At 38.4% G+C, this 18,218-nt stretch overlaps 3 protein-coding genes across 8 annotated transcripts; 1 reads left to right on the top strand and 2 right to left on the bottom strand.

The window, feature by feature from the left end:
* Positions 1-571: 571 nt before the first annotated feature.
* LOC103986305 (glycine cleavage system H protein 2, mitochondrial) lies at positions 572-4,705 on the top strand. Its single transcript, XM_009404269.3, has 4 exons — positions 572-730; positions 1,493-1,581; positions 1,858-2,028; positions 4,415-4,705. The coding sequence occupies exons 1-4, from the start codon at positions 652-654 to the stop codon at positions 4,541-4,543; spliced, it is 468 nt and encodes a 155-aa protein (XP_009402544.1). The 5' UTR covers positions 572-651; the 3' UTR covers positions 4,544-4,705.
* Positions 4,706-5,179: 474 nt separating this feature from the next.
* Positions 5,180-8,232, bottom strand: LOC135580823 (nuclear transcription factor Y subunit C-4-like). Of its 6 annotated transcripts, none has more exons than XM_065110023.1 (3): positions 8,102-8,232; positions 7,859-7,971; positions 5,180-6,150 (listed from the first exon to the last, which is right to left on the bottom strand). In XM_065110023.1, exon 3 carries the CDS (start codon positions 6,096-6,098, stop codon positions 5,322-5,324), a length of 777 nt encoding a protein of 258 aa, XP_064966095.1. In that variant the 5' UTR covers positions 6,099-6,150; positions 7,859-7,971; positions 8,102-8,232; the 3' UTR covers positions 5,180-5,321. The 6 variants fall into 6 exon arrangements, with proteins under 6 accessions (XP_064966095.1, XP_064966092.1, XP_064966094.1 ...); XM_065110020.1 differs by having other exon boundaries at positions 7,905-7,971; positions 8,102-8,226; XM_065110022.1 differs by having other exon boundaries at positions 7,905-7,935; positions 8,102-8,221.
* A 1,466-nt stretch (positions 8,233-9,698) lies between these two features.
* Positions 9,699-17,542, bottom strand: LOC103986303 (cation-transporting ATPase HMA5). The gene is made up of 9 exons (XM_009404262.3): positions 17,168-17,542; positions 14,624-15,238; positions 14,032-14,461; positions 13,479-13,804; positions 12,079-12,137; positions 11,658-12,000; positions 11,363-11,563; positions 11,017-11,274; positions 9,699-10,403 (listed from the first exon to the last, which is right to left on the bottom strand). The coding sequence occupies exons 1-9, from the start codon at positions 17,492-17,494 to the stop codon at positions 9,927-9,929; spliced, it is 3,036 nt and encodes a 1,011-aa protein (XP_009402537.2). The 5' UTR covers positions 17,495-17,542; the 3' UTR covers positions 9,699-9,926.
* Between the last annotated feature and the right edge of the window lie 676 nt (positions 17,543-18,218).

Below are 18,218 nucleotides of genomic sequence, written 5' to 3' on the forward strand. Positions count from 1 at the left end.
CAAGGCGTCGTTACGTGCATAAACTGAGATCAACATATAGGTTAGTCAAGCTCACTTCTGATGTTTTGTATACAGGTGGCAGTAGCACAAAGATTTTTCTCGGGTTATATGTTCTTCCGCCCTAATCACTCTCGGTATATTGTTGCTGTGAATTATTTTCCAACACCACTATGAAAAAGATGGCCCGGTCCAATCTCGATCTCTTAATTGACAAAATGAATCAGTATTTCATGAGCCGGACCGGTCGAACGCGTCAAAATCGACCAAGACACCAGAGAGGGTCTCAATCAACGGATGAACTCACATCGGACAACGACTCGTCACCTTGTGCAGTTCAGGTGCGGGCACCACCACACACCCACCCGGGAGTTGGTGAGATTGCTGGACCAAGCAAAACCCCGTCACCATGGCCAAATCACCTGTTTCCGAAGCATGAGCGGGTTCGGTTAGATCAAAATCAACCAAACTCAAAGTAGGTGGGAAATGCGATTTATCTTATGTATATACACATTATTAACTACAGTTAATTCTGATTTGGTCCATGAGGTGAAGGACCGGAACGCCGGTTCGATGTTACTATATGAGCCCACGAAGTGCACTGGGGGAGGAGGGGAGACGGAGAGAGAAAGAGAGGTGTGGTAGATTTTGGTCATGGCGTCCAGGTTGTTGTGGGCTTCGAGAGCGGCCTCCTACCTGAGGATCTCTGCCTTTCACAGAGGCTTCTCGACAGGTGAATCTCTGATCTACGGAGACGATTCGATCTCTTCGCTAATGTTTTCTTGGTTCATTTGTGCGGAGATTTATCTGTGCATGGTGAGTGGGGGAGATCTTTGTTTTCCTGGTGTTTTGGTAGGCAGATCCGCTTTGATGGATGGTGAATATGGGAGGTTTTGAGATCTGTCGTCTCCAAGCGGAAGATCGGGGTATTATTGATGGGTTGGGTTTTGTGTTCTGTTTGATATTGTCGATGGTTGGATCAGCTAATATATGTGAAAGATTTGAAATCTTTTGGTGATATTAGGGTTTTGGTAATAGCAATGATATGCGTCTTTAGATCGGTTTTTGTTATTTTCTGTTTTTTTTTTTTGGTGGATTGAGGGTGATGGTTGATATATGAAGTATGGCAGTTGGTCTATTGTGAGATCGGAGTTGCTACTCCTGAATAATAGTTGGAATGTTCTTCATCAGATGCTTTAGCCTGGTGGACTAATGCAGAGATCAGCAGATCGCTTACTTGGAAACACATTTCTTCATTTTCTTATACCACAAAATATAAATTAACATGCATTTGTTGTAAATACCGGTGAGATCCATGTAGCATAACTTCATTAGTTCAGGGGCTTGGAAACTAGATTTTACTCGGATAATATCAGATCTTTTATGCGAAGGTGTTGTGGACTTCCAGTTGTATCAGCAAGTAGTGACAAATCTCATGAATACCTCCTTCGGGGTATAGAAAACTGATTATAAATTTAATCATTTTTCATTACAGTTATTAAGGATCTGAAATATGCTGACACACATGAGTGGGTTAAAGTTGATGGCTCTTCTGCAACGATAGGTATAACTGACCATGCTCAGGTAATTTATTTATTTTCCTTTTCTGGATTAGTTCCACCGGCATCATCTGATTATTAATTATCGCAACAATGTGGCAACTTGTGTCTAAGATATTAATACCTAATTATCTAGATTGTGAATTCAATTAGGAGTACAACAAGCTAACAATCTCTTGTTCATCTCATCAGATAATTTTTCTACCTTCTGTAGAGCTTGTTAGTTTGCATTCATCTCATATTTGTATAGGATTTTTAATGATTATTCTTTCTACAAGTTCTATTTGTTATTTATTTCCAGGATCACTTAGGTGATGTTGTGTATGTCGAGTTGCCAGAAGTTGGTGCGACTGTGGCACAGGGAAAGAACTTTGGTGCAGTTGAGAGTGTCAAGGCAACGAGTGATGTCAATTCTCCTGTATCTGGAGAAGTGGTTGAAGTCAACAGGGAGTTAGTTGGTTCTCCTGGATTGGTGAGTTTTGGACAACTCGTTCTTTTGCCAGTCACTTACTTTGCCAAAAGAACGTTTTCTCCTAATTTCCACATTATTTTCATTATTTCTCTAAATTATGTACATAAGCTTTAGTTGAGCTTTTATTTTTTTTTTTCAAGGCTGTTTTCTTTTGTTTTAGCTTACTTATTAGTATGATTGGAGGATATGCATCCAAGGAATCACCACTATTCAACTAGTGAACATTTAGGATTATGTGAAAGCCTGAAAATGCCAAGAGTGCAGATGTCTAGTTGAAAGTCGTTCAATGCTGTCTTTTATAAAAGAGCTTAGGTTCGTCGGATATCTATGTTGACTTGCATTAAATTACCGGGTCATTGTCTATTGTGGAAGCAATTGGTCAACATAGGTTTTGGAAACAAACAAGGCAGATGACTTATGATCCTACAATCTATACAAGTTTTCATGAAGGTGGTGCTGAGATCTGCTGCAAAACAGAATAAAATGGCATAATTTCATGATGAAAATTGTCTGAGAAATGTGTAGGTGAAAAAAATACCAGATGGTGCCTTCCCCTTTTCCTTAATATCAGGTAACCAACTCACCAAACTCTTTGACCTTTTGGATTATAGACTTTCCATTTGGATTAGGCCAAATTTAGATTGCATTCACCATTTTGAACAAATAATTTCCTGTTTAATATATGTGGTAGGTCCAAATGGAGTCTCAGTCCCTTCCCCATCATCATCACCCCCTTCTTCTTCCCCCTCTCTGTCTTTCAAAATTGTGTCTAGGTAATTTTATGCAAGTAAAGATATATTTCACAGATATTTGAATCAGTTGATGAGAGTAGCGTAGGTTGGTCTTGTTAAGTAAATGGACTGAACAAAAGGACCTCGTATATTGTTGATCAAGCTATGCAGGATGCTTGCAGAAGTTCGCATCTTATGGTGTGCTTCATCGAATTGATATGAGATTCATACAGAAAAAAATAGAATACTGGGTGATCTAAGCTGGAAATCCGGATGATGTATTGGTTTGTTTGTTGCAGCACTGTGACAAAATTCTTAGACCAACTTTTCATAATGATATTTATTACAAGGTATAAGGGGTGCACAAATAAATAGTCATTAAACCAAAAGGCAAAAGGATGTTAAGGTGAAGTTAGAAGCAGTTCTTGTGATACTAAAACAAAAGCCTAAGGCTTTTCCGAAGCTTGTAAATGCAGGATTGTACCCAACTGGGGAGACAAGATGACTGACTTCTATGATGGAGATACTGCAAAATGGATTGAAAAGTTTGGAAGCATCTTAGGTGCTAGCTCTCTGAAATTTCAGCATAAGATGTGAGACCTCGAAGAAACATTCATCTTGATGAATAACTAATTCACATGTGATGGTAATCATTAAAATTTAAAACCTACTAAAATGTAGGGAACAATTTTTATAGTAGGTTCATTTTTATGTGTAAGAAAATGAAGATCATTATATTTGTTGGTTTTCAATGAAACTGAGATATCTACTTATTTGGAACCAAACATGGGTGTCATGCGACCGGTCGCCTCCATAGCAGTCTTTAGTTTCTCTGTATGCCAACTGCTTTGTCAGGGGTCTGTAGCCACCATGTTCACCTTGATAACTGCTACTAGAGCAATTTTTTGTCACACTCTCTGTAGTCCCCACTAGTTTATTTTGCATGTCAATTCAGTTTCTATGCCCAGATAACTCACTGGGACTAGACCAAATGATTTCCTACCATCTGTCTTGATGCTATACTATTACCAATACGAGCATCAGCTACAATGCCAGCTTGTGATAGCTGGTCAAAGCTACCTTTGAGATCTTTTATGTCCAAAGGTTGGTTTGGATCCACAAAACATTTTCTCCAAAATGAAGTAGAGAGAATTTCATAATCTTATTGAAAGTTGGACATGCTCACCGACTGTGGGTCATATCTCTGTTAGCTAAAGGGTCTGCAAGCAGCCAGAGAGACGATAAGTTCTATTAGGTATACATTTGTCTGGCAGATGCAATACCACAAAGATTGTTTACTGATGATGGATCTGTTACCTATAGAAGCCAACGAGCATGTGACCTTTCTATATGCAGGTCTCGTGCTTACTTTAGTGGATTCTGTTGATGTGGCTATACTGGATCCAAGGTAGCAGGTAGTTTTGCCGGTAGGACTCTTATAGTTGTCTAACAATATGACACTTATTTAGAAAAACCTTGCCTGAAGTAAAATTTGAGTGGCCGAAGAAGATATAGTTTTTCATAGTACTTGTTCTTTGTTAATATGCATCCTAATTAATTGATGGCATGTACTTCACTAGACTAAGATTTTTCTTTTCTAAAGGGTTTTTGACGGAAATGTTGAGATGTAACACTATTTGTCTGTTTAACTTAAGGTTAATGGGAGTCCATATGAGAACGGCTGGATTATAAAGGTTAAAATGAGTGACACAGGCGAGTTGAACTCATTGATGGATTCTAATCGATACTCAAAGTTCTGTGAGGAAGAAGATGCCAAGCATTGAAGAAAACCTAGGCTTTCGGTTACTTCACCCATCCATCCAAATCCCTGCAGCATTTGACTTCTTGAATAATCGCTCATCAACTCTTCTATCATTTTACCTTTAAGCTTTGTAAAACACTTTTTTTTTTTTTTTTGTTAATGATTGCGTTCACTTTTTGGTTCAGCTTCATCACCATCTCAAGTGGATTTCTTGTGTAGTGTTTGTTTAAACTCATTAAGAAGATCGTGCTATGAATGGTCATATCTTCCTCTTCTATAGATTCTTAAATGTCCTAATAGATACACCATTGATAGAAGAAATAGAGTTGATATCCGTGATCTTGACGTCAAACATATATAGAGTTCAAAGAATGATTAAAAAAGAAGCTTAAAACCTATGTACCTTGAAATATCAACAGATCTAATGTTGCTCTATATGGATGTTAATCTTTTACGAGATCATTACTACAATATGAACGCGTGCTGATCAATTCTTGTTATTTTATGTACAAGAAAACCACCAAATTATTAGGTATTAAACGCTAGCAACGGAAGAAAACGACCAAATTAATCGATAAAAAAAAACCACAAGCAACTTAAAATCGTCTTCTTCCAGCACTAAATTCCCCAAAATGCAAAAAAAGATCCTATAGTCAGGTAGGGCAGAAATCCATTTTCCCTGTTAACAATCACATTAGCAGCTGAAAACAAATAGGAAGTTCCCAAAGCTCTGCCCTGCTATCCACCACTGCAGTACCTGACTCTCTTGAGTTCCCAGAGATCTCAGAACATACATTAACTTACTCACCATCTGGCACCTGCTCATGTTGCTGTGCATGAGGTGGCTGCCACAAGTAAGCCACCGAATGAGGCTGCTCGACAGCATACACAGTCCCCGCAGCCGCTTGATCTCCTGGCTTTCCCATCACCATTCCAGGGCCTGGCACTTGCGCCGCTGGCACATAGTAATACGGAATCGCGTCACCGGGAGCACCCACAGCAGCTCTTGTAATCCCCAGGCCCTCATCCTTTAACTCATCCCTGGGAACTATATCCACCAAGAAGTCAAATATGTCGGTTCTGGTTATAGCGCCACCTATGTCATTCTTCTGCAGAGTTCTCCTCTTATTCTCTTCAGTATGGATCCACGATCTGAGTGTCAGTTCCAGTATAAACAGTTCACACGCCTTGGCAAAGACCACAGGGGCCTCGGCTGAGATCATACGGACATCCTCATCAGCCTTCATGATCTTTTTTATCCGGGCGAGCGGTAGGCTGTGATTCTTGAAGTCTGTGACTTGTTCTATCTCCAGCATCTGGTTGGCCCAGAAGGCTTGGAGTTGTTGCAGTTGCTGGTGGTGCAGCTGTTGGACCTGCTGGTAAGCAAGCTGATGCTGGCTGACAATGCTGGCTGGGTTAATAGAATATGCTGAGGTCAGTTGCGTTGGGGGAGGTATGACTCCTGCCACTGCTGGAGCTCCGCCAATTACCGCGGTTGGCTGGTAGGTAGGAGCAGCATATGCTATTTGGGCAGCACCAGAAACAATTCCAATCTCAGGCTGTGTCGACTGTTCCATGACCAGTGTGCTTTTCACAGTTGTGATTACTTCAGTATTGAGCTGAACATAACTGCAGGATTCACAGATAGATATTATTTAGGGAACAAAGGGCTTTTGATCAACTTGTTTACTATGTAATGATTCCCAGCGACAACAACAAGTACTATCATAGAGATAGTACTTATCGAATTAATTCTGTTATTTTCCTAACAATGTAGGATCCTGCACAAGTCAGAATATACTATAAAAATAAAGCTCTAATGCTCTTTATGCAAATTTTAGTGATATGAGCAGCCTATAGATCCTTACCCTCCATTGAATCCTAGATCGACCTTTCTTATTATCCTCCACATCTATGTTGTACAAACAAAACCACACCGGTAAAGGTCGCCTGAATATGCATTATTTCATGCATGTTCTATCAAAAGTTTCATGCTGATTTTGCTGCCAAATGCAACTTGCTTTTCCAGAGATTACCCCCCCACCGCCCAAAAAAAAAAGTTCCATTAGTTATAGCAACCATAAGTAGCCAATAAAAGACAGATCTGATAGTATTATCATGTTCGACGTAACTTTAGTCACATCCATGAAGAACTAAATTCCAGCCATTCCACAGAAATATAACTTCATGGTGATCAATAACTAAAAAAATCTAGGTCAATCACATTGATCCTCGAAAGCACAGATACCGGCAAATGTATCAGACCAAATATCCAAAAAAGAATTAGAAATAGCATGCAACTACCGCCAAAACTAGACCTCATCTTACAAGATCGCAAGATATCTATCTCAAGAGGACTGTCCAGCAACAGCTTGAATAATGTGAACAAACAAGAAGACCCAAATTGTCTTTGATTAATCATAAGGAACGACTACATCCATTTGCGCCATGCAACAACCACCAAATATTGCATTTCAATCTTCCATTCTTTCTAACTTTTACCTTTTATATAACATTCGAGTGTCATTATTTATCGAAACATGTCATTATTTATCGAAACACCTACTCGGTGCATATAAGCAGTCGCTTAAGAACAAGTCATGCACTTGTCAAACAAAGGATGAGAATTCCTACTATCCTTGTATGCATTTCTGCTCATTCAGTAAATCCAATCCAAAAACAAATCGAAGTCCATGCATTAACCATTCTTGACAAAATAACAAAGGCAGTAAAAACTAGTATAATTTAGAGACTCCACTCAATTCATAAGTTTGCTACACCAAATCTTGGATGTTGTAGCTGCTTTACAGCATACCTCCATCAACTTCATCTAACTCCAAGCCAATTCCCTAGATTAGGTATCTGAATACATCTTCAATGGAAGAACACAAGGCAAGTTCAGAGCCATATCAATCAAGCCGAGCAGATACTACATCCAAAAGGAACATTCCCTACCAAAACATTGCATCAAAAGCCCAACCCTCTCCAATAATCCAACAAATTCTCTCAACAAGTACTAGAAATAACTGAAGACCTTCTGAAATTAAGAAAAGGCCATTCATTGCTTAGGAGATAACTCACATCTATTTCTAGGAAATTAGACAATACTACATAGTCATGAATCTTCCCTCTAAGATCGCTAGATGTGCATATCAACTTTGTAAATCATGATGTTGAAACCGAGGTTCCAAAAAGTGGATCACCAACTGATCACAAAGTCAAGCAAATCAGTGTTTAGAAGTCTAGTCTTTCATTCAAAAAGAAAAAGAAAAGAAGGGGGGAAAATAATCAGTAACTGAGTAGGCATACAGAACGAAGCAATCGACTTTGAACGAACCAAAGATGAAATGAACTCGAAGACCGACGAAGTTACTGAGTCACACCTTATCGAGGCTCGAACGATCCCCCGCACACCTACGATTACAAAGCCACCAAATGAACCCGGATTCCCTGTCTTAGAACCATTTGATCTTGTTCAAAGAATGCCAAGAAAAGCCGAGACACGGAGATCGAACGAAGAGAGGCAGAACGGAGGACGAAGATTGAACAAAGATCATCAAGTTGCCTCCTTTTGATTTACCTGGACGAAGGCGAAGCACAGCTCGGACTGACCCCTTCCGAAACCCTAGAGAGAGAGCGACCGGCGAAAAGAATGAGAGAGGGACGGTCTGGAATGGGGTGCGCAGCCCACGTGTCGACACAGCTGATGGCAATCCCGTTAAATAGAAGGACGGTCAGGGGTGGGTCGGTACTCTTATGACGACTTGGTCGTCAACGGCTAGCGACGCACGACATTTCAAAATTCAAACAACAAATGCACAATTTATAACGAGACCCCTAAAAAATAATTAATAAGTAATAAATAAAATAAATAGGTAATTTATCTAAAAAATTATGGACTTTTTTTTCCTGAGAATCTTTCATTTTTATGAAGAAGTTTGCTGTTGACAACCCTGATAAAAAATAATAAAAATATTATTTATTATTTATGATATCTTAATTATAAATCATATCATTATTTTCATTTATGGGAACGTCAATGTCGATCCTCCCGAGGATGAGGAAAAAGAGGAAGAGAATGTTTATGTTCATTCGACACGATTGACATCACTTGTCACTTGTAATTAGGATAAAAAATTTAAAAAATATATAAATTATAAAAAAGAGATTGTCGATAAAAACATTCTTCATAAATTAATATGATATGATAAATGACCAATTATGTCCTTCTCAATTCGGATTTATTTTTTTATAATTTTTAATAATTTATTTATGAAAAATATTAAACTTGTTCGGAATAAATCGACCCCACTAATGACCTCTTATCTATTTCCTTTTGTTATGTTCGTCTCTCTTTTTTCCATGATCGTCGCACTTCTCACTTTCTGTCATGCTTCTTCCACCGATGCTATCTCTCCCTCTCCTATAATATCATCACCCTCTTCACTTTTACCTTATGTCACAATCAGTCCATTGTTTGTTCGTCTTTTCATGTTGTCTCTCATTAAACTCGACTCTCCCTTTTAAAGACTCTAGTGGTTAGTATCATATCTCTCAACTATAAAAAAGGCAAAAGAAAGAAAACGTTGTTGTTCACCCAAAGGAGGGAAAACAATACATATGTACATAAATAAATATATATATATGAGGATAATTTTTATTAAATAATATTTTTAATTTAAAAATTATCTAAATTACTCCCTAAATTTTTTTTTGTTTATTATAGTGTTACAGTGTTTTTGGCCTATTATAGATAAAAACCCTTCTTGTTAAATATTATTTCAAAAGAGCTATTGACCTTAGGAGGTACACTCGTTTATTATATATGTCCAACGGGAGTCGATTGCATGTCATTATCAAGGTTGACCTTAAAAAGGTCAACTTTCGCCTCTCATAGACTGCTATTACCTCTGCTCTTAAGAAATTTAATTTTCATGATAATTTCATTAATTTGGTGTCTACAGATTGATCAATGGTGAGCAATCTGTCTTTTTTTAAGAGGCAAAAGGGGTATCCAACAGGGGAACCTCTTTTTTGAGTGCTGATATGTCAAGCACTCTCTGTGTCAAGACTTCTTTCTTAATATCATTTCTGAGTCCTTTGAAAAAAAAAAAACAAACAATGCATCACCAAACCTCAGCTGCAAATTTCGCTTGATGCAAATAAAATTTATCTCCTGAAATTAAGTCTAGATATGATGAATCTAAATGTATTTACACCTGTGTGCAATCGGTCTGTTTTCTTCAATGTTAATTTGCCATGGTATGCAAACAATAGCTTATACAAACATTGCTTACATTTTCAAAATCATACAGCACCACAAATGGAGCTGCGGTGATCGAAAAACAACTTAAAAATACATTTTCTTCTTGTGATAAAGCACATAATGGAAACTCACATACTCGTTATTCTACAGTTATTTGCAATATGGTGGTAAGCCTAGGTTTTCTGTACCTTCGGAGAAGCAAAGAAGAGCAAACGACGCTGACAGATGAGAAGGCCATGCAAGCGCCGGCCAACCATGGTGGCATCCTTAGCCCTGCGAGGGGAAAGAGGACACCAGCTGCGACAGGTATTGCCACGATGTTGTATGCCATTGCGAAGAAGTAGTTCCAACGTATCCGGGCAAAGGTCTTCCTCGAGAGATCGATAGCCGTAATCACATCCTCAAGGCTGTTTCTCACCAAGACGTAGTCTGCAGCTTCGATAGCGATATCCGTTCCAGCACCAATTGCCATCCCAACATCAGCAGCTGCCAGAGCAGGGGAATCGTTGATGCCATCACCAACCATCGCAACTATGCTTCCATCCTTTTGAAGCGAGCGAATGACGTCTGCTTTTCCTGCCGGCATCACTTCAGCTCTCACATCTTCAATTCCAACCTGCACCAAAGGAAAATATTATGTGTTTGGTTAGCTTTGTCTGCTCTAAGTTGTTTTAACTTTATATAAGCTGGCAAACCCAATTCCAATAATAAACCAGCAAAGACACAATTCAACAAGAGAAAGGGAAAAATCTACATTAAGTTGAGAAAGAAAATAGATAATATAATATCAATGAGATAAAACAGTTGGATGTCAAATGAAACTAAAGGCTCAAATTAGAGTGGCTTATCCATAAATGATGAAATTTCAAGCAAAAAGTATCAAGTAATGTTAAAAATATATATATCTATAAAATTTTGTATCATAATTTTTCCAGCAAAAGAAAGCAGATATGATTCCCATAAATTTCACCAACCGGACGTTTACCCGGGATTGGCCAATTTAACTGAGATGGTCACGGCATGGTGGTGGCAGAAAACATGAGTTAACTCTTCTTTTAAACTTGGTCTGTCATAAAAATTGAAGGTGAATACTTAAAAGATATATTTTTAAAGTGTACTCTGGGTTCATAAATAGTAGTATGGGATGGACTGTTCATGGCAGTCACAGTAATGCAATGGTTATATGCAGGAAATTTCTACTCAGTAGATAAAAGCACTAAAAAACCAACCTCTTTTGCAACTGCTTGGGCAGTCCTCCAATTATCTCCAGTTACCATGACCGGATGGACACCCAATTTTTTTATGCCTTCTACGACAACTGCTGCTTCTCTTTTCAGGGGATCAGCAATCCCCAGGAGTCCAATGAAGCTACCATCATAAGCCACAAGTATACCTGTTTTAGCATTTACTTCCAAGTCTATCAAGAAATTTTCAGCTTCCATAGGAACAGTAACTCCATTTTCAGCTAATAGAGCCCGATTGCCAACCTATAAATAATATGTTAGCCATCAAAAAACTTCATACAGGGAGGGGGAGAGAGAGAGAGAGAGAGCAATAACCTATTGACAAACTCACCAGAACTTTCTTCTCATCGATCAAGCACTGCACACCTCTCCCAGGCAAAGCAGAAAACTCAATAGCTTCCAGAAGCCACTCAGACAAGATTTCCTCTCTGCTCTGCTTGGTAGCACCTTCAACTGTAGGAAGCTTATCAAAGAAATTATAATGGTATGCATAATCTAGGATTGCCCTAGCAAGAGGGTGCTCACTGCTAGCCTGAAGTACATCAAAAGAAAGAAAAGTTATAGTTGCTGTGCTGACAAAATGAAATATGCTAACTGCTATGATAAACACAAGTTCTTCAACTCACCTCTGCAGATGCGACTAAAGTAAGAAAATCTGCTAGTTCCATTTCTGTAAAAACTTTTGCTGTTGTAACAGCTGCTTTGCCTTGAGTAAGGGTGCCCGTTTTGTCAAAGATCACATAGTGCACATTCTGTGCTCTCTCCAAAGCATCTCCTCCTTTAATTAAGACACCATGAGACGCACCGACACCAGTAGCTACCATGACAGCTGTTGGAGTTGCCAGACCAAGGGCACAGGGGCAGGCAATCACCACCACTGATATTGAGAACATGAGTGAAAAAACAAAGCAATTGCTGCTTTCCTCAACCCATGAATCAGGATATGCTCCTAGCAATCCACAGAGAAACCTATATAGAATAAATAGAATATTGACCACCAAATTCAGATGTATATAAAGCATACATCGGGCTTAAGTGTGAACTTACCATCCCAAGAACGTTAACAAGGATATGGTGATGACAATGGGAACAAATATACTGGCAACCTGCAATTTGTATAAATAGCTTGTAAGGAAACAAAATATTTGGTGTCTGTCCATCAGAGGTCAAGATAATTCCATTTAGAAGAAAGAATACAATACAGGAACTCGATGGCATACAAAACAGAATCCTCGTTAAATCACATAAAGAAGGGAAGATTGCTTGAAAAATATATCTATTGCACACAATACTTGTGGACATTCAAAAAAGTGTAACATAAAGTCTATATCCATCAGAGCTCCATGCTTATTCACTAAGCTGTTTACAGAGAGGACAATGACAATGCATTCATAATACTCTGAAATACCTATAAATGTCTGTGTAACCAGTTTATTTGATTGATGTTTTATGTTAACATGTAGCAGAACATGATATTCATCTACTTTATAAAACTTAACCAAAGTAACTCTGACAAACCAATTTAGTCTTATTTGTTCTTTAAGAAAATCTTCACTTCAACAGAAAAAAAAAAAACTAGCAAAACAATTTTCAGATGCAAGCCTCTATGGGTCATCAGTACCTTTGGTCATAAAATTCTTAGTTGTTTTGAAGGATTCAGTAAAAGTGACATCACTTTGTTTTAGTAGTATACATCAATCCTGCTGATCCCATTCTCTTCATTGAGATGGATGGTTTTCACCAACTCTTGTGCAAAGAACTTCCTCCAAGAAAAAGTATCCTGTACAAGCTTCCATATATGATTTACTAAACCAATTTAAAGGTAGTCGCAACCCATATTCTAGCTTCTTCATAACATTAATCATATTAAACCAACCCTAACATAAAATGATTTTGCCTCAGATATGGTGGTTGTACTGTTGTTACACATACAATAACAGAACCAAGTCTATAAGCATAGTTATTTTTTCTTGGTTCTTTCCCCCTGACGTAAAATTGTTATTCTTATAAGTGTGATGCTAAAAACAGAACTGTATGTAGGATAACAATCAACTTTCCCAAGAAGAACAAACAGTTCATCTATATTCTAACATCAGTATGACATAAAATCTGTTGACTTACTTCAAGGATGAACTTGCCGTACATGAACTAGCATATATATGTTAGGAATGTGCCCCTTTTTATATTTTTCATTTGATAATTATTCATACAACAGAATGAAGAAATAAATAGTTGTTAATTGCCAGCATGTGCTCCAGAAAAGTTCACCCTACAAATAATAATTACTCTTTGAAACCACAAAATGAAAGCCATGGAAACTGAAAATTAAATATTTGGTGTCAGGCATCCATCAAACTCATCATCATAGAAGATCAGTAAGCTGCTTAAAAGTGAAGTTACTGACAACCTTAATAAACCAAGAAAAAAGGATTACTAGAGTTACTGACATAATCTGCAAATTTCTGAATTGGAGCCTTAGACATCTGGGCAGTCTCCACCAGAGATATGATTTGACTCAGGACTGTATTAGATCCCACTCTTGTGGCTTGAATATGAAGTGCGCCATTTAAGTTCATTGTACCTCCAACAACTGCAGAAGACACTTCCTTCGGGATCGGTTCCGATTCACCAGTCACCATACTTTCATCAACATGGCTTGCACCCCAAGTTACAATGCCATCAGACGGAATCTTTGAACCAGGAAGAACTTTCAAGATATCACCAGGTTGAATTAACAGTGCATCTATCTCTCTCTCCCCTATGTATCTTCCTTCTGCAATGCAAAAATGTAGACAGGTATTCAGTTATTTAAAAGAAAAGGATTATGTCAAAGGCAAGCACATTGAAACATGGACATCAAAGTATGTCATTGCAAAAATTTAATAGATAGGCAAGAAAGTGTCACATTAGACAGAAATAAATGCAGATAAAGGACATGACTGAATCACTCCTTGAATATGATACTTCTGCATATGTCTAAGATACCCTGAGATAGTATACCTTCATCTTTGATCAGTAACAGAGCCGTTGCAGGAGCAAGTTCTACCAGCTTCTTGATAGCATCTGATGTTTTACCCTTCGCAACCACTTCCAAGTACTTCCCAAGTAAGACAAATGTTATAATCATAGCACTTGTCTCAAAATATATTGGAGGCCGAAATCCAGTAAATGCACCATAAAACAGTGCACCGACTGAATAGAAATAAGAAGCAGAAGTCCCAAGTACAACCAGAACGTCCATGTTTGTAGACCAATGCCTCAGTGCTTTATAAGCTGCTACATAGAATCTTTTACCAATAACAAACTGAACAATGCTCACTAGTATCCACTTCAGTAAATCCCGCAACAAAAAGGGTCCACAGTGTATCAGCAAGAAAGAATTGAGAAAGCCTATACGAGGACAAACCATCCGTATGAAGAAGACAGGAATCTGTAGTGTAAATCAACATGAAAAATTAGTAACTTAGTATAAAATATTGCACCATGAATTTGTTGAAGAATTGGGCAGCGTGGAGAAAAGAAACATGTATGAAAGCCTCACATAAGAGCAACATAGTGAAACTACTTTGACAGCATTAATGATTGAACTCACGCTGAGTATGAGACTGGAGAGGAAAAGCCGGAGCATCTTTGATGCTTCTTCTACATGATTGGAAGTGGCTAGTGTATAAGGGCTCTGGACAGATGCCTTTAACTTACCATTACTTCCTTTCTCGATAGCATCAACTATAGATCTCAAACCAATAGCTTCTGGATCAAAGATGACTTCCACTTCTGAAAGACTAATATTTGCCTCAAACTGCTTCACCCCTTTCAGGTTCCTCAATATTCCTTGTATAACATGTACATCTGATATACTCGAGAATCCAGCTACAGTCAACAAAACTTTATCTTGTTCATTGCTTTGCAAAAAGGCTGCATCAAAGCCTGCATCCTCAATTGCATGAACAATTTCATCTTTTGTAATTACTGATGGATCATATTCAACTTCCCCTAATGAGGTTGCCAAAGCAACAACCGCCCTTTTCACACCAGGGAGTTTACTCAAGATGCCTTCAATAGAGTTTACACAGGCCGAACAAGTCATGCCTCCTATCGTAAACTGCCCAGACAAGGTCTTCTGAGACCTCATCTGACTATTGCTAGAGTCTGGCAGGACCTCTGCCTCGAATCCTGCATCTTCAATAGCATCTCTTATGTCTACATCCTACACAGGGAATAACAACCTCAAGTAAGTGATGGTGTGAGCCAAAAACAGTTGCATCAGATAGCTATAATTGTAGTAACAACTTGGGTTTAAAAACTCTAGACAAGACAATACATATTGAATGGAGGATGCACGATAATTTCCAAAGAGAAAACATAATGCACTCTTTCATAAGAGAAACACGCAAATAAACTATCTACAAATAAATTGACCCCCTTTTTTATAAAAACAGTAAATTTACAAGATACCACTCAAGTAGTTAACCTAAAATAGAATTAAAAGATAAATAAAGCAAGACACTGGTTATGCAAATCTGGAATTAAGTTACTTTTGAGTTTTGAGGACAAGATGTAAATTAGAAAATAAAATTACATAGGTTAATTATTTTTACCAATTGAAAAAAGACTAGTTAGGTGGCTCACTGATATTTGAAAATAGAATATCTAATTAATTTTCTTGGAAGCCAAAATTCTCGTAGACAAAAAAAGATATGCTAATTTCACATAAGCTTTTTGATAAATTAGGTTGGTGGTGATCTCACTAATATTTCATTCAAGTCCAACATCTATCTGCAAGGAGAAATGCCACTATCAAATGAGAGTGGCTGTTGATGAGAATATTCAGTAACTTAACTCTAATAATGAGAATATTATTCCTTCTGATTGTTGCTAGTGCACTCAAGTTACATGTATGCACTATTGTTAAGGATTTCAAATATCAACATGCACAAATGTCAAGTATCAAGGAAACTAATATGCAAACTTCACAGATATGTGGGACAGATACAGAGAAGTCCTCCTTGGAAAGGATAAATGATGCACCAAAGAGTACAGGAAGAGATGGAATATGTCAAGTATAATGAAATCGATCAACATTATCAGACATTAATGTATAGTAAAACAAAAACAAGCTTTCCCCCATAAACCATCTTAATAGGATGTCCTAGACTGGCCCATGGCTGATGTGGTGGAGCAAGTCCAACCAACATTCAAAAACTTCTGCAGGATACCTAAGCCATGGGAAAATGACTAAAAGAAATAACGCCTGCATCCATATGGTATCGGACACCAGAAAAATAATGATCATGAAACTTCAAGGCTCTGGCTTGTTGTACAAACATTCAAAAAATCACCCTTAGACACTGCCAGTAATTCACGGGAAGGAAAGAATTCCCATAAATATCATTATAATCATAATTCCAACTCAGCAAATTTCGATTTACCACGGTTTTCGTTTTAGAACCTATGCGTGCAGTAAATATAACACTAATATGTAGAACAATCCGCATGATTTAAGTCGGCAACTACAATCACACTTCTGAATCCAGAGAAACCCAGATAGTACAAGGGAAAAAGGAAAAACATCCAAAGCCCACAGGAAGAAAACAAAAAACAAAATTTTGGTTTGAGGGAAAAGCAAAACAGAAAGTGCCACGAAAGAGAACAAGACTGGAAATACCTGAGTATGATTTAAGAAGGAACCCAAGTCATACATGTTATCAGAAAAGATTCAAAGCAAGACAATTTAATTGCAACTCAATGAAGCTTTTTTTCTTTTAATTTGAAGTTAGAACCATAACCAAACAAATTAAATGGAACTTTGGCACAGAATAAATTGCCCATGTACACGATTCCAATGATCACCATAGTTGGCAACATCAATTCAAGTTTTAACAAAACGCAAGCGATCATGTTTCTGAAGAGCCCAAAAATCCAAGGACGGATAGGTAAACTTCAAGGTATCCTAACATAAACCAGAGTAAACCCCATAGCTAAAATTGCAATACGACGCATCTGCAATCGAAACTGATCAACCACCACTTCGTCGTTTCTGATACGATACGATTCAAGGAAGAACAAATCCAACGACTAAAGCAAAAAAAATCCACGAATCAAAGCTCGAGAAGAAAAAGGGAGCAAAAGATCGGACCTCGACGAGATTGGGATCGAAGACGACGTGGGCCTTGTTCTGCAGAAGAGAGACGGAGGCCCGGGCGACGCCGGGAAGTGCGGAGATCGCGCCTTCCACGGCCCCGGTGCAAGCCGAGCAAGTCATCCCGGTGACCCTGACTTGGATTCGCCTCACCCCCTTGTCCGCCTCCTCCCTCCCGGTCCACTCCGGCGGCGCCGCCGCCTCCTCCTCGTCGTAGGAGTCGAGCAGCCGGACGTCCTCGAGGTCGCCGCCATCCCCCCTTGCCGAGATCCCCCGTGGGCCGGCGGCCGAGCTCAATTGGATGTCTCTCAGGTTCGGAGCCATCCAACAACTCGGACTGTCTGTGAGGGAACGAAAGAGCGGAGAAGAACGGATTAAAAAGAGGGAGAAAAAAAAAAAAAGACATTAAATCCCATTAAAATTAAGAAACAAAACGGGACGGAATGGCAACAACCAAAGTTGTTGCCGGGCACGTAAAATGTCCCTTTTGCCCCCTCTGTGCCCCCATTCAAAGACCACGTCATTTTTCTCTCTCTTTTATTATTATAATTTATAATATAATTACCACAATTTTTCTTTTAATTATCCAAAAAATAATTAAAATTTATCGAAATCGATTTTGCTCGTACATTTTTCTCTATTTTTGACGTGTATTTATTTTTTATTAATCGTTATAAAAAAAAAAGGGGTACGTCGTTGGGTCGTACACCGAATTAATTAAGAGTAATATTATTTTATTTTCTGGAGCATACTTTTCATGCGGTCGGAGGAAACCGCGCACGCTACGGCATAAGTCACGACGATGGATCCAATTTTGACCCGTCGCCGTCTCCGACGCCGGCTTCGTCTATACATCCCCAGTCAGACGCAAATGAGTCGCCCATCTCTTCTTTATTTCCCATTTTTATTTTTACTAATCGAATTAATAATCCATGTTTTTCTGTACAATAAAATGTAAAAAAAAAGAGAAATGCTCTGTTCTTCCTTGTTTGACTTCAATCAGGAACTAAAAGCTTCCTCGGGGAGAGAAATGTAAGACAAGTTTGAC

The sequence above is a fragment of the Musa acuminata genome, chromosome BXJ2-5, assembly GCF_036884655.1.
Source record: "Musa acuminata AAA Group cultivar baxijiao chromosome BXJ2-5, Cavendish_Baxijiao_AAA, whole genome shotgun sequence".
NCBI lineage: Eukaryota > Viridiplantae > Streptophyta > Magnoliopsida > Zingiberales > Musaceae > Musa > Musa acuminata.

Bases quoted from the DNA above. Each gene is read 5' to 3' on its own strand.
- LOC103986303 (XM_009404262.3), bottom strand. From the start codon at position 17,494: ATGGCTCCGAACCTGAGAGACATCCAATTGAGCTCGGCCGCCGGCCCA. The intron at 15,239-17,167 runs GTCCGATCTTTT...TTCCCTGTGTAG, and splicing joins TCGATCCCAATCTCGTCGAG to GATGTAGACATAAGAGATGC. The intron at 11,564-11,657 runs GTGAGTTGAAGA...GATGTACTTCAG, and splicing joins CTTTAGTCGCATCTGCAGAG to GCTAGCAGTGAGCACCCTCT.
- LOC135580823 (XM_065110023.1), bottom strand. From the start codon at position 6,098: ATGGAACAGTCGACACAGCCTGAGATTGGAATTGTTTCTGGTGCTGCC.
- LOC103986305 (XM_009404269.3), top strand. From the start codon at position 652: ATGGCGTCCAGGTTGTTGTGGGCTTCGAGAGCGGCCTCCTACCTGAGG. The intron at 731-1,492 runs GTGAATCTCTGA...TTTTCATTACAG, and splicing joins TCACAGAGGCTTCTCGACAG to TTATTAAGGATCTGAAATAT. The intron at 2,029-4,414 runs GTGAGTTTTGGA...GTTTAACTTAAG, and splicing joins TAGTTGGTTCTCCTGGATTG to GTTAATGGGAGTCCATATGA.